Raw genomic sequence first — 14,145 nt, 5'->3', positions numbered from 1 at the left:
CAACGTAGAATTGACACTATTTAGGCATTTAGGCTATCTTTATTTTTATTTTGTAAAATCATTTAAGTACAGAGCCTGTGTTTCACCCAACTCAGCTATTGGGCTACTTGCACTGAAGAAGTACTGAAGTAAAAGTTAAAAAGAACAGACCCTCCAATGTCCCCAAGTACAAAAGTAAACAAGTGTCCCCTCACTTACATACTATTCATACTGAAAAGAACAAGAAAACATGTTACATGATGACGCTTTTTTCCACAAAGTAGAAAGGACATAGTCTTAGACAATCAGACAAATTGCCAAGTACAGTACAGATACCTGAAAATCTACTTACAAAGTATTTGTAATTCATTACCCCACACCCACCACTGAATAAAATATATTTGAGAAAATGTTAAAGAACAATAAAATGATTATTAATACACAACACAAAAAGTTAGTTTGAGCCTGTGCAGCATCAGAATGGTACCACCCCTCCCTCACTTAGCAAGTGACACGTCAGCTGCTTTTCAGAATTGGGATGATTTCAAAAGTTAAACTCAAACCACAGCTCTCTGTATGAGGGCTCTTCAATAAAGCCGAGACTTTTAAAAAGCTTGTAGGAAACCATGTTGTCCTCCTCTATGTAGCAGAACACTGGGTAGCCCTGAGCTAAGAATCTCTGGACCATGTTGCGGATCAGAGCTTTAGCATAACCTTTCTTTCTGTGCTCAGGCAAAGTATACAACACGCCCATCGCCAAGTACTCATACACAAGAAGCCATGACACAGGCCGACCTTCATCATCAGTTATGCAGTACGTCGGGAAGTTGCTGATGAGGAATGCTATGTATTTGTATGCTTGTTCAGTTCCTCCAAACTTCCAAGTTTGATTCACCAAGTGGGTATGGGAGAGTTGCAGAGACGAAATCCTTGAGTCCAGATCACTGTACAAACAGAGTGGAATAATAAAAGTATGACTGAATCTTATAAATAATCAGTCTGGATCTATATCATTACTTGTGCCCACCTGTTGATTGCTGGTGTGACCAGATGGCTATGATCTGGCAGATGCAGAATACGGGTGTGTGCCACGGATTTGTAGCTGACTTCTCTGTTCAACGAAACCTCTCGGAGAACACAGCCGTGTGAAACGTCGCAGCCTGCAATAAAATCACACACAAGGTTTTTATTTGTGACAGGCTGCTGCAGAATGTCTTTAACTGCAGCTATAGACGTCAAAATTAATTTGGACTATTTCTTATTAGTTTAACATATGTTTCCATTGTTCTTAACAACAGTATGAAAACCTAGATTTTTTTGGCACATTTAGAACAGATATACAATTTGTGATTAATCGTGAGTTAACTAGTGAAGTCATGCGATTAATTACGATTAAAAATGTTAATTGCCTGATGCCCCTAATTTTTAATAATCTTTTATTTTAATTTTTAAATATTTTAATTTTAATTTGTAATAATCTTTTCTTTTCTTTTTTTTATAAGGAAAAGATTATTACAAATTAGGAGCGTCAGGCGATTAACATTTTTAATCGTAATTAATCGCATGACTTAACTAGTTAACTCACGATTAATCACACATTTTATATCTGTTCTAAATGTACAAAAAAAATCTAGGTTTTCATACTCTTGTTAACAAAAGTGGGGGAAAATGTTAAACTAATAGAAATAGTTCAAATGAATTTTTGACGTCTATAGCCGTCAATGGCAGTGAATGAGTTAAAGGGAGCGCCGGCATGTGAAACACAGGGACAAGTGCTCGTTTGTGCATTACTATAAAAGTCCTTAACGTTTAATATGCATTTTGATCTATGTGGGTGATCATTTGGACGCTGCTCTGAAACTAACTGCATCTGAAAGAACCATTGAATACCAACATGCGCCATCTGTTCAGCAAGCTACCGTATAGGTTTACAGCCTTCTCTCTTTGCTATTAGGGCTGGATATCGACTCTAATTTCCTGAATCGATTCAATTTTGATTCACAAGAGTGAAGAGTCAATCCAATATTGCTTGATTACAGAACATCAATTCTTCTTAAACATCAAGGACATGATAAAAACTCCACAAGAGGGCAGTAACTGGTTAAATGATTCCGTTTATTAACGAAAGTAACACATGTTATATTATTATCACTTATGTGTTACACAAACATTGACATCGGCAAGGATGAGATGGAAATATTTTCATAATTCTAATTGAATAATTGTAAATATAAATTGAAAAAGATTCTGAATTGCCTTAAAGTGCAATAAGTCAGGTATTTCATAAATGTAAGAAAATACTTTTAAATTCATGTGAACAGTAAATTTCAAGAAAATAGTAAGATACACACAAAAAATGGTCAAAAGGGTGTTAAAATAATAAATTCATGTTTTTTTTTATGTTGGTCGACAAATGATCACTTTAAAATCAGGCCATGTATCAACAACAACCTGTATAGGACTTGGTTCATTTCTGTTATAAGCATATACAAATCCATACACCTGCAAGGACAGTCAAACAGTCACATTGGTTGACAAATAAAATGTGTTGCTCCAAGAAAACCAAAATGAAAATGTCAAAAATGCCTGCAGGCCAACCTGAAAACTCTTGGGCAAGTGCTCCAGCAGAACACCCTCGGCTGTCATTAGCTCATCCTTTTGAAGGATCTTCATTTCTGGGCAGAAAAGATCCATTGAATAAATACTTAGCAAAAATATAAACGCAACACTTTTGTTTTTACTCCCATTTTTTTATGAGATAAACTCAAAGATCTAAAATTCCTTCCACATACACCAGTTATTTTCTTATATGAATGTAATAAGGTAAAATGTATTTAAAATCTTTACAACAAATAAGGTTAGTGTTTACTGGCCTGTGAGACATTTTTTTTTTTAAGTATAAAGAGAAAAATCTCTTACCTTCACCAAATCAATTATCAAATGTTGTTTCCTTGAGCTTGTATGTCACCACTAAACTCTTGACCGGAAAAACAAAAAACAATTGCATAATTGTCTGAGAAAAGAAGACCGGATGAACGTCAAAGCACTATGGCATGTGAGGTTGACTTCAAATTACGCCATTAAAATCTACTTTTAAAAACAAGGTGCAAATTATTATTATCATTTTGTTCTAAAACGTGAATAATGGGGTAAAAGATTTATACCCCCCCCCCCCCAACTAAAGTGCAATAACAACCAATGGCATTATCTTGAAATGGCTTCTTAAAGTTATGAAAATGTCAAAATGGTTCCATATTCAATGTCCAAGAAACTTGGCCTACCTTAGATGATGATTTTTATCGCAGAAAGGCAGCTTCTGTGCATGTCATGAAACATTTTACAATGTCTGGAAGGTGGAGGAGGGGGATTCAAACCATGTTGAATAACAGGTTACAGCCTTAGCCCAACCTGCCGCCTCGTGCGTCAATTTTCTAGCACAGATTGTATTGTGTATGGATAATCTACCTGATATACATAGATGACACCTTATGAAATTCATTCATGAAATCATTCAACAGCAATAAAGGAGAAAGAAAACTCAACATTTTCGAATCAAAATAACCCCGCGTTCTAAAGAAGATTTAACGGAGATGTGGGAAATATATTGTGGACAAGTAGAGTCTGGTCTCTTGATTGCCTCCCTAGGCGTCAAGTGTGAAACTAAACATCTACACATCGTGAAAATGCGTCAAGTGTGAAACTAAACATCTACACATCGTGAAAATGTCTGACTTGAGCCACATTGTGAGTATAGTTACTTGAACCATTACTTGGCAGGATGGTTCAAGGTCTGCCATTGTCAAGCGTTAACCAAAGTCCGTACATCAGACGACACAAAACTATCAAAAGGTAAGCTGAGCTGCAGTGTTATGTTAACAGATTGGTGTTAGATTACAACTATACCAGTGTTGTGTGTGTTGAAATGATGAAACCTTCCGTTGAGAAATTTGGAGGTGGGGGGGGGGGGGGGGTGCGACCCCCACAAGTGTGATGATGACATATGCGCCACAATTAGCTATGTTAATTGACAAAGTGTCAAAAAATAAATTGTTTTACCCACCTTTTTTCGTCATTTCATGTTCACTATGCATTGATCGGAGAAGATTTTGTTTGGTTATTTATGATGATTATTATGGTTATTTAATGTGAAAGCGCTATCTACAAAAAAATTGAATGTCATGGAAGTTCATTTATTTCCACAATTCCATTCAAAAAATCTAAATTTCATAGATTATAGAATCAGGGCCCACAATGATGTCAAGTATTTATTTATTGTTTTTACATAATTTGGGTTTACAGCTCATGAAACCCACAAAAGCAGGATTAAAATAAAATACTGTGAAGAAATGACCATGTATACTTCTCAGTGTTTTGCATGGGGAAAAAATGACGGATGGATTATATTTTCAAAACGATATGTCAATCTTCAGTATAGTTGGTTGGGAATTCATTTGCCCAAATCACTGCCCCGATGCGCTGTGGCATTGCCTGCGGGTCCTGGAAGCCCACGTTTGTTTTCTTTGAGGTTTGCTGTCAGCTCTTTGTTTTTTAGGTCTGGTAGCCCTCATTTTTCTCTTGATAATACACTATTACAAGAGGAAAATGAGGGCCACAATACGGTATTATCAGATGATGGGCGGTATTTTCGTGCAGTCAGAGTCTGATTCCCCCTGCCTCACACTCAAATTTACCCGTGGCCAATTTAGAGTCTTGAAAGAACCTAATGTGCGTTTTTGGAATGTGGGCAGAAACCAGAGAACCTGTGAAAACCCACACAGGCACAGAAGAGAATATGCAAACTCCATACAGGCCTGACCCGATTTACCTCATTCCCAAATTTCAGTAGTACACTTTGCAGGTTTTCTTTAGTGTGTCAAATTATCATGGATTCCCAAGTTTACACGATGGGCATGTCATTAGTCAAAAAGCTTACATGAGAACGGGAGAATATAGCCCCACATAACATGAGTGACTCACACAAGGATACATTTGTTAAAAGTACTTTAATTTCAAAACACAACACTTTGTTAGTAAAAGGCTAATAAGCAAAATAGTGCACATGTATTACATGTGTAGTTAGCTTGTTTCACTAAAATGATTTATTTTTAAATTCAAAGAAATTAATACAAGCCAATATGATTGTGAAATGTCTATTCTGAAACAATACTGCTACAGCATTATAAAATGTTGACTAAGGATACAGAAATTTTCCATACTGAAGAGGTGTTTGAAAGCTACACTGATGTTTCCCCACGTGGTTCATTTGGCAAATTGCACACTCGGGACGTCATCTTTAAGCTTCCCATCCATGGGCGGCTCCACACAGTGAATTTGCACTGGTAAGGCTGAGGAAACAGTTTGAAATCCATATTAAACATGTACTGTATATGTGACATAATTCACAAAAAGGTTAAAACTATGTACCATACATGCCATGATATTGTTTAAATTTTTTAAGCAGGGTAAGCACATTTACGGTAACTTTTTTTTTTTAATATGGTGGAGGCCTTAACCTTTTGTTTTTTTACGTGTGGGAGGCCACACATGAGGGGATCGTCAAGTATGTGCCACTCACTCTTACAGTTGTGTATTGCATACCATTCAAGATGACAAACAACAAACACATCTCCACCAACATGAGTAATCCCTCTCAAACCTCAAGTCTGATGTAGTACCAAAAATGACCTGTTAGGGGCAGCAGGGTATCCAGACTGATGGAATATACAAGGACTGCAACAACTAATTGAGAATATGTATTTAAAAGTATTGGCAACAAATTTGCATGATCAATTTGTTGTGTTGCGCCATTATTACGTCACTGACCAATTACAAATTGTATAATTTTCTATAATGTCTTTATAAAATACACATAAACTTGCACTGTAGAAGAAGAACAACTAAAGAAGCTAAACTGTCTTGTCATTTTGACTGTGGTCAGTGACTTGGCTCATTTATTTTCGCCGAGAGGCCCTGACCATTTTCCCGGCAGACTACAGGGTTATTAGAAGATCTCAGCATGATCTTTAAGAGACATTACAGAGGCCTTTGATCGCAAACTTGGTCCTGTAATCAGTATGCGTGTACACCGCTTTAGAAAGTAACAAAATGCAACTTCCTTTCAAAAATAATTAAATCATAAATAAATAACATAATTACCATACTCGTGACAAAGTTATATCAGCAGGCATTTTTGCAGCTGCTTACTTTTAATTCGAAATTACTAATGTATATGGTCCGTTACTTGCAACCAGACCCCTACAACTACAAAATCTTTGGTAACCGTGATCCTGACCAACTCCAGAAAAACTGTGCAGACTGTGCAGATCCAAACTAATGATGACAAATCCTACCTGATCCACGACTGTGGTGTCGCACTCTACATCTGGAGGGTGCTTCCTGCAGTTAGTCTTCGCCATGTTAACAGTGATTACGTAATTGATGCCAGCGACTACCTAAAAAGAAAGAAAGAAAGAAAAAAGACAAAAAAACAACAACCATACTGTGTTATTTGTTCCCCTCCCACTGTCGTTTACATTGCACAAACACTACAATTGAACTGATATGTACCGATTTGTTGTTATAATCTGAACGTCACTAACCTGTTTTTGAACGTTGACCACTCCTGTATTTACTCTGAGGAACATGTCGTTCGAAGCCAAATTATGTTGAGTAACGGCGAAGTTCAGGGCTTCCTGCACGCCTTGCTCGTTGGGGTCCGCATTGCTGAATCCTCCGACAAGCTGGCCGAAGCCTACGACGCCAACTACCCCAAGAAATAGAAACGCTGCCGCTACCCTCACAATCATAGCGCTCTTTATTTAATCGGACTCAAGTCAACTACACAGTTAGATAGACACCAGTCTCGCCACTGCTTCTCACGTTTATATAAACAACTGCGTCACGTATGAGCCACGCGCTGAGATTGGCTCATTTTTGGCCCAATCAAAATCACTTTTAAAAAACAAAGTCATTGCTCTTTGGAATGGTTGCTGTTAGCATTTTTGACCCGGAGTAACCCCGTTTAGGTGTTTACGTCCAACGTTCGTATTCGGTCCATTTTAAACGGCTTGCATTCGGTCAGCATCAATATTTGGTGTTCATTTACAACAACTGTGAAAGTTCTGTGATTTTTACCTTTTCATTCAGTGTACTTGAGTGAATTCCAGAGGTGGGCGTTCACTTTACGACCAAAATGGAAAGGGTACATTCTTTGAAGTAAGTGAACTTCTACAGCGACCAGCTACTTCATTTGATTCATTGAGGAACAAACTAAAATGTGTTTTCACTTGGCACAGAGACTCCTTCCTGAGTTTGGATGCTTTCCACAAGCAGATTGTGATCGGAACAGCGGTTGCAGCAGGCGTTGCCTTGCTGTACATCCAACACAAAAGATGTCACAACAAAGTTCAAACTATTCCTCTAGGCGAAGGGTGGTGGGGAGCAGGCGAAAAAACACAATCAGAAGATGACAAGATCTATTCTTTTGAGGTGCAAACATCAGATGATGAAATCAAGGTAATGTATCATTTTTAAAATGTAAAATTTAACAGACTGCAAAAATATGTGTAATCATGTACAAATTCCTCAGGATCTTCAAGAGCGCCTCGACAAAACTCGCTACACTGACCCTTTGGAAGATGCTGCCTTCGAGTATGGATTCAATTCAGCGTATCTTAAACAAGTGGTTTCCTATTGGAGACACGAGTTTGACTGGAAAAAACAAGTGGCAGTGCTGAACATGTATCCACACTTCAAAACTAAAATTGAAGGTATTCATTTGATGTACCGGTACATAATAGAGAAGAGTATTAGAGTTTAGGGCCTTACATTAAAAATAAACTGACATTTAGTGATACACCGATTTGTTTTTTCAGTGCCGATGCTTAGTATTTTTAGTCAAGGAGGCCGATAACAGATATTTAAAGTGGATATTCGTTTGTGGTAAAAGTGAAAATATTGACAACAACATTTTAAGTCATAAAAACTTCCAACACTTCATTTGAATGCATTTTAGCACGTTTGTGATTTGCAACGTGAACGTCTTTGTTTTGTTTTCAATCTCAGCGAATAGACATCTTTAAAAACTGTAACAAAAAGTGGAGGGAGCGTGTTGGCTAAGCAGCAATCTTACTAAGTTAAATAAAAATATTAATAAATAAATAGTTCCCTACAGTTTTGTACAGTAAATCAAGTTTGACAACATTTCAATATAGTTGAAGTTTTAATAGTTTACTTATCACAAATGATTATTAAATCATTATTTTAAGTTAAAAAACAAAAGCGTATCCTCAACACATCTACCGGCCAGCATGTCACCAGTGTGAGCTGCCAGCGGAAACTTAACATCTCAAAATATTGATTTTTTTTTTATTGGCCATTGGTTTAAATGAGGGACCAGACAAAGCATGGCTCGAAGGACCCCAATGATGCATACAAACTTTGGATTTTCGTTTCCCTTGTCCGGACGCGGGTCACCGGGGCCCCCCTCTGGAGCTAGGCCTGGAGGTGGGGCTCGAAGGCGAGCGTCTGGTGGCCGGGCCTACACCCATGGGGCCCGGCCGGGCACAGCCCGAAAAGGCAACGTGGGTCCCCCCTCCCATGGGCTCACCACCGGTGGAAGGGGCCAAAGGGGTCGGGTGCGCAGTGAGCTGGGTGGCAGCCAAAGGCGGGGGCCTTGGCGGTCCGACCCTCGGCTACTGAAGCTAGTTCTGGGGACATGGAATGTCACCTCTCTGACAGGGAAGGAGCCCGAGCTGATGTGCGAGGCTGAGAAGTTCCGACTAGATATAGTCGGACTCACCTCCACACACGGCTTGGGTTCTGGTACCAATCCTCTCGAGAGGGGCTGGACCCTCTTCCACTCTGGAGTTGCCCACGGTGAGAGGCGCAGAGCAGGTGTGGGCATACTCATTGCCCCCCGGCTGGGCGCCTGTGCGTTGGGGTTTACCCCGGTGAACGAGAGGGTAGCCTCCCTCCGCCTACGGGTGGGGGGACGGGTCCTGACTGTTGTTTGTGCTTATGCACCGAACAACAGCTCAGAGTACCCACCCTTTCTGGAGTCCTTGGAGGGTGTGCTGTAGAGCGCTCCCCCCGGGGACTCCCTCGTTCTGCTGGGGGACTTCAACGCTCACGTGGGTAATGACAGTGAGACCTGGAGGGGCGTGATTGGGAGGAACGGCCCCCCCGATCGAAACCCGAGCGGTGTTTTGTTGTTGGACTTCTGTGCTCGTCACGGACTGACCATAACGAACACCATGTTCAAGCACAAGGGTGTCCACATGTGCACTTGGCACCAGGACACCCTAGGCCGCAGTTCGATGATCGACTTTGTAGTCGTGTCATCGGATTTGCGGCCGTATGTGTTGGACACTCGGGTTAAGAGAGGGGCGGAGCTATCAACTGATCACCACCTGGTGGTGTGTTGGCTCCGATGGCGGGGTAAGATGCTGGTCCGACCAGGCAGGCCCAAACGTATTGTGAGGGTCTGCTGGGAACGTCTGGCAGAATCCCGTCAGAAAGAGTTTCAACGCCCACCTCCGGCAGAGCTTCTCCGTTGTCCCGGGGGAGGCGGGGGACGTTGAGTCCGAATGGACCATGTTCCGTGCTTCCATTGTTGAAGCGGCCGATCGGAGCTGTGGCCGTAAGGTGGTTGGTGCCTGTCGGGGCGGCAATCCTCGAACCCGCTGGTGGACACCAGCGGTAAGGGATGCCGTCAAGCTGAAGAAGGAGTCCTATTGGGCCTTTTTGGCCTGTGGGACTCCGGAGGCTGCTGACAGGTACCGGCTGGCCAAGCGGAATGCGGCTTCGGTGGTCGCTGAGGCAAAAACTCGGACATGGGAGGAGTTCGGTGAGGCCATGGAGAACGACTTCCGGACGGCTTCGAGGAAATTCTGGTCCACCATCCGGCGTCTCAGGAGGGGAAAGCAGTGCGCCATTAACACTGTGTATAGTGGAGATGGGGTGCTGTTGACCTCGACTTGGGACATCGTGAATCGGTGGGGAGAATACTTCGAAGACCTCCTCAATTCCACCAACACGCCTTCCTTTGAGGAAGCAGGGTCTGGGGACTCTGAGGTGGGCCCCCCTATCTCTGGGGTCGAAGTCACTGAAGTGGTTGGAAAGCTTCTCGGTGGCAGGGCCTCGGGGGTGGATGAGGTTCGCCCGGAGTTCCTAAAGGCTCTGGATGTAGTGGGGCTGTCGTGGTTGACACGTCTCTACAACATCGCGTGGACATCAGGGACAGTGCCTCTGGATTGGCAGACCGGGGTGGTGGTTCCTCTTTTTAAGAAGGGGGACCGGAGGGTGTGTTCCAACTTTAGAGGGATCACACTCCTCAGCCTCCCAGGTAAGGTCTATTCGGGGGTGCTGCAGAGGAGGATCCGTCGGGAAGTTGAATCTCGGATTCAGGAGGAGCAGTGTGGTTTTCGTCCCGGCCGTGGAACAGTGGACCAGCTCTACACCCTCGGCAGGATCCTTGAGGGTGCGTGGGAGTTCGCCCAACCAGTCCACATGTGTTTTGTGGACTTGGAGAAGGCGTTTGACCGTGTCCCTCGGGGAGTCCTGTGGGGGGTGCTTCGGGAGTATGGGGTACCGGGCCCCCTGATACGGGCTATTCGGTCCCTGTACGACCGATGTCAGAGTTTGGTCCGCATTGCCGGCAGTAAGTCGAATTCGTTTCCTGTGAGGGTCGGACTCTGTCAAGGTTGCCCTTTGTCACCGATTCTGTTCGTAATTTTTATGGACAGAATTTCTAGGCGCAGCCGGAGTGTCGAGGGGGTCCGGTTTGGTGGCCTCAACATTGCATCTCTGCTTTTTGCAGATGATGTGGTGCTGCTGGCTTCTTCAAGCCGTGATCTCCAGCTCTCACTGGAGCGGTTTGCAGCCGAGTGTGAAGCGGTTGGGATGAGGATCAGCACCTCCAAATCCGAGACCATGGTCCTCAGTCGGAAAAGGGTGGAGTGCTCTCTGCGGGTCGGGGATGAGGTCCTGCCCCAAGTGGAGGAGTTCAAGTATCTTGGGGTCTTGTTCACGAGTGAGGGTAGGTTAGAGCGGGAGATCGACAGACGGATCGGTGCAGCGTCTGCAGTGATGCGGACGCTGTATCGGTCCGTTGTGGTGAAGAAGGAGCTGAGCCGAAAGGCAAAGCTCTCGATTTACCGGTCGATCTACGTTCCTGTCCTCACCTATGGTCACGAGCTGTGGGTCATGACCGAAAGAACGAGATCCCGGATACAAGCGGCCGAAATGAGTTTCCTCCGCAGGGTAGCCGGGCTCTCCCTTAGAGATAGGGTGAGAAGCTCGGTCATTCGGGAGGGACTCAGCGTCGAGCCGCTACTCCTCCACGTTGAGAGGAACTAGTTGAGGTGGCTGGGGCATCTGGTTCGGATGCCTCCTGGGCGCCTCCCTGGGGAGGTGTTCCGGGCATGTCCTACCGGCAGGAGGCCCCGGGGACGACCCAGGACACGCTGGAGAGACTACGTCTCACGGCTGGCTTGGGAACGCCTTGGGATCCCATCGGAGGAGCTGGCTGAAGTGGCTGGGGAGAGGGAAGTCTGGGCTTCCCTGCTAAAGCTGCTGCCCCCGCGACCCGACCCCGGATAAGCGGAATTGAAGACGGAAAAAAAAAACGGTTTAAAAAAAGAATTGTCGATGCCATTTAATCATCCTGGCTGATTAAACTAGTCGATCACTAGTCAAATTATGATAAAAGTTGTAAACTTAAAAGAAACAAGTTGTCAAATATGGTAATGTCAAAATTCCCAACAAAATGTCAATACAACTAATTGTTTTCATAATTATTTCTGATCTGATTTTCAGTGTGGCACTAAACAACGTGCATATCATTTCCCCGGTGCTACTTCTCAAACGTTCCTCCTCTTCAACAGGAATAGATGTGCACTTTATCCATGTGCGGCCAACTCCCAAAAATAATCAAAAGGTCGTCCCGCTTATGATTGTTCATGGCTGGCCAGGCTCCTTCTTTGAATTCTACAAGATCCTGCCACTTCTCACAGAGAGCCACAATGATCTCGCCTTTGAGGTCATATGCCCGTCTATACCTGGATATGGTTTCTCTGAGGCGCCTCATAAACAAGGTATTTCTCTCTAGTAGAAAGATGATTCACAACATGTGGGTAGTTAAGTTTTTACTCTCTATCCTTCCATGTAGGTTTCGACTCTCTTGCCGCTGCCAGAATTTTCCTGAAGCTGATGGAGCGTTTAGGGTTCTTGCAGTTCTATTTGCAGGGAGGAGACTGGGGCTCTCTCATCACCATGAATATGGCACAGATGAAACCTCAGTAAGACAGTCTGCAAAATAAGCAGGAATTGAAAACTGGAATTGTCTCCACACTCTCTCATGGTAACAATATGGTGCCTCAGTGCGGATCAACGCTTGCATTGTGCAAAAGATACTGATGCTGCAAATGCCTCAATAGGGCAAAGCACAGCCGGCGAGTTGAGTCATTTTAATGACGTTGGGTCTCATTCACTAATAAGTGTGTAGAAATGTTGCTACTCTGCACACAAGTTGAGCATATACAAAAAAACCCATCAGAGTTTCAATATGATGTGCATCTTGGCTATTGTTTTATCCTAAACAATCTTATTTTTATTTGTTTTCAATCTGTCATACAGGTGTGTGAAAGGTCTCCACTTAAATATGTTTATATCGAAGAAAGGGTTTAAAGTGATGCTGTCTCTCCTGATTGGCCCTTATCTGCCCTTCTTGGTGGGCTTGACTCGGGAAGATGTCCGCCGCTTGTTCCCATTCTTTGAAAAGCAGGTGTGGAACGTCTTGAGGGAATCAGGCTACTTGCACATTCAGGCTACCAAACCAGACACCGTAGGTAGGAACACAAACACGCATGAACATGCAGTACAATTGCGGTACGCGGATCGACGGTATTGCTATTGATCGATTTCAGTGTCTGGGGATCTGGGAGTTTTCACCATACAGTATTTTAGTCTTCAAAGGCATGGGAGAGAGGCAAGGTAAACATGGCTGCCATTGATTTAACAGGCTGCGGAGTGAATGACTCTCCTGTAGGCTTGGCTGCTTACATTCTGGAGAAGTTCTCCACCGCGACTAACATTGAGAACATACGCCTGGAGGACGGTGGGCTGGAAAGGTCTGAGAGTACATTTGAGCTTTTTCCATCAATCAGCAATGTTTATGGGATTACTCATAGCTGTTGTTTTGCACAGGAAATTTAGCCTGGATGATCTCCTAACAAATATCATGATCTACTGGACCACAGGCGCCATTGTCTCGTCCATGCGCTTCTACAAAGAGAACCTTAAGACTAATATTGACAACAGGATTGATTCAAAGTATGTTAATTGGATTCATAACTATACTTGAGGCCCCGTGATTTTGGAGTCAAATGATGAATGTAATCTTTTGTTATAGGACAAGAATATTTGTGCCGACTGGATTGGCTGCCTTCCCCGGAGAAGTGATGCACTGCCCGGAATCGTGGGCCCATCTTAGATTTAATAACATTGTCTCATACACAATGATGCCTCAAGGTGGTCACTTTGCTGCCTTTGAGGAGCCTCAGCTGCTTGCCAGTGATATATTCCAGTTTGTTAGAAAGGTGGAACTTTGAAGAATGCGCATTTAGTCTGCACTCCCAATGCTCAAATATTTCACACCTCATAAATGATGCTCAATAAATTTCAATCCATTATATAATTCTGAATTGCCACACAATTGTAAAAACAATAAAGACTTGACTAGATTTAACACTGTAAATTCAAGTGCACAAAATCTGATTTCCTTGACTCTATAAGTACATTTCAAGTGACACACATCCCATTCACCTGCACTTGGGAATTTCGGTATTGTAAATCCAAGCACCTGATTGGCCGCGTAACACGAACCCGGAAGTTTAACGCTTCAACGAGTCATCGTCGAACAAAATGACATTTTAAGATGAATGGCTTATTATTTTGAGGTGAAACAAGACCACCTAATTATTAGCTTTTTGTCATCAACGTCATCTAGAGGGCCAGATATACAGTAATTTGCGGCGGGTCAATTTTGGCCCATGGGCTGGATGTTCTCGGACCCTGGTGTAAAGCCTAGTAGTATTTTGCCACATTATTAAAAAATAAATAAATAAAAATGAAGCATACCCTTTGTGTGAATCTATTTTAATAACA

General features: G+C 42.9%; 2 protein-coding genes and 1 pseudogene across 2 annotated transcripts; 1 reads left to right on the top strand and 2 right to left on the bottom strand.

The window, feature by feature from the left end:
• Nucleotides 1–523: 523 nt before the first annotated feature.
• LOC147163923 (glycine-N-acyltransferase-like protein 3) lies at nucleotides 524–2,741 on the bottom strand (annotated as a pseudogene).
• A 2,222-nt stretch (nucleotides 2,742–4,963) lies between these two features.
• On the bottom strand, nucleotides 4,964–6,867 carry cst3 (cystatin C (amyloid angiopathy and cerebral hemorrhage)). The gene is made up of 3 exons (XM_086093252.1): nucleotides 6,579–6,867; nucleotides 6,330–6,431; nucleotides 4,964–5,324 (listed from the first exon to the last, which is right to left on the bottom strand). Exons 1-3 carry the CDS (start codon nucleotides 6,783–6,785, stop codon nucleotides 5,214–5,216), a joined length of 420 nt encoding a protein of 139 aa, XP_085949378.1. The 5' UTR covers nucleotides 6,786–6,867; the 3' UTR covers nucleotides 4,964–5,213.
• A 58-nt stretch (nucleotides 6,868–6,925) lies between these two features.
• On the top strand, nucleotides 6,926–14,117 carry ephx5 (epoxide hydrolase 5). The gene is made up of 9 exons (XM_086093250.1): nucleotides 6,926–7,194; nucleotides 7,275–7,494; nucleotides 7,568–7,748; nucleotides 11,865–12,074; nucleotides 12,149–12,278; nucleotides 12,616–12,827; nucleotides 13,001–13,109; nucleotides 13,186–13,311; nucleotides 13,391–14,117. The coding sequence occupies exons 1-9, from the start codon at nucleotides 7,172–7,174 to the stop codon at nucleotides 13,587–13,589; spliced, it is 1,410 nt and encodes a 469-aa protein (XP_085949376.1). The 5' UTR covers nucleotides 6,926–7,171; the 3' UTR covers nucleotides 13,590–14,117.
• The last annotated feature ends 28 nt before the right edge of the window (nucleotides 14,118–14,145 follow it).

The sequence above is a fragment of the Leptonotus elevatus genome, chromosome 13 (genome assembly GCF_054856555.1).
Source record: "Leptonotus elevatus isolate MCC_2025b chromosome 13, RoL_Lele_1.0, whole genome shotgun sequence".
Lineage (NCBI taxonomy): Eukaryota > Metazoa > Chordata > Actinopteri > Syngnathiformes > Syngnathidae > Leptonotus > Leptonotus elevatus.
The sequence above is the reverse complement of the archived record's forward strand: the minus strand, read 5'-3'. Positions and strand labels throughout refer to the sequence as shown.

Bases quoted from the DNA above. Each gene is read 5' to 3' on its own strand.
- cst3 (XM_086093252.1), bottom strand. From the start codon at position 6,785: ATGATTGTGAGGGTAGCGGCAGCGTTTCTATTTCTTGGGGTAGTTGGC. The intron at 6,432-6,578 runs GTTAGTGACGTT...CTTTCTTTTTAG, and splicing joins TGGTCAACGTTCAAAAACAG to GTAGTCGCTGGCATCAATTA. The intron at 5,325-6,329 runs GTAGGATTTGTC...CTGTTTCCTCAG, and splicing joins ACACCACAGTCGTGGATCAG to CCTTACCAGTGCAAATTCAC.
- ephx5 (XM_086093250.1), top strand. From the start codon at position 7,172: ATGGAAAGGGTACATTCTTTGAA. The intron at 7,195-7,274 runs GTAAGTGAACTT...CACTTGGCACAG, and splicing joins GAAAGGGTACATTCTTTGAA to AGACTCCTTCCTGAGTTTGG. The intron at 7,495-7,567 runs GTAATGTATCAT...CAAATTCCTCAG, and splicing joins CATCAGATGATGAAATCAAG to GATCTTCAAGAGCGCCTCGA.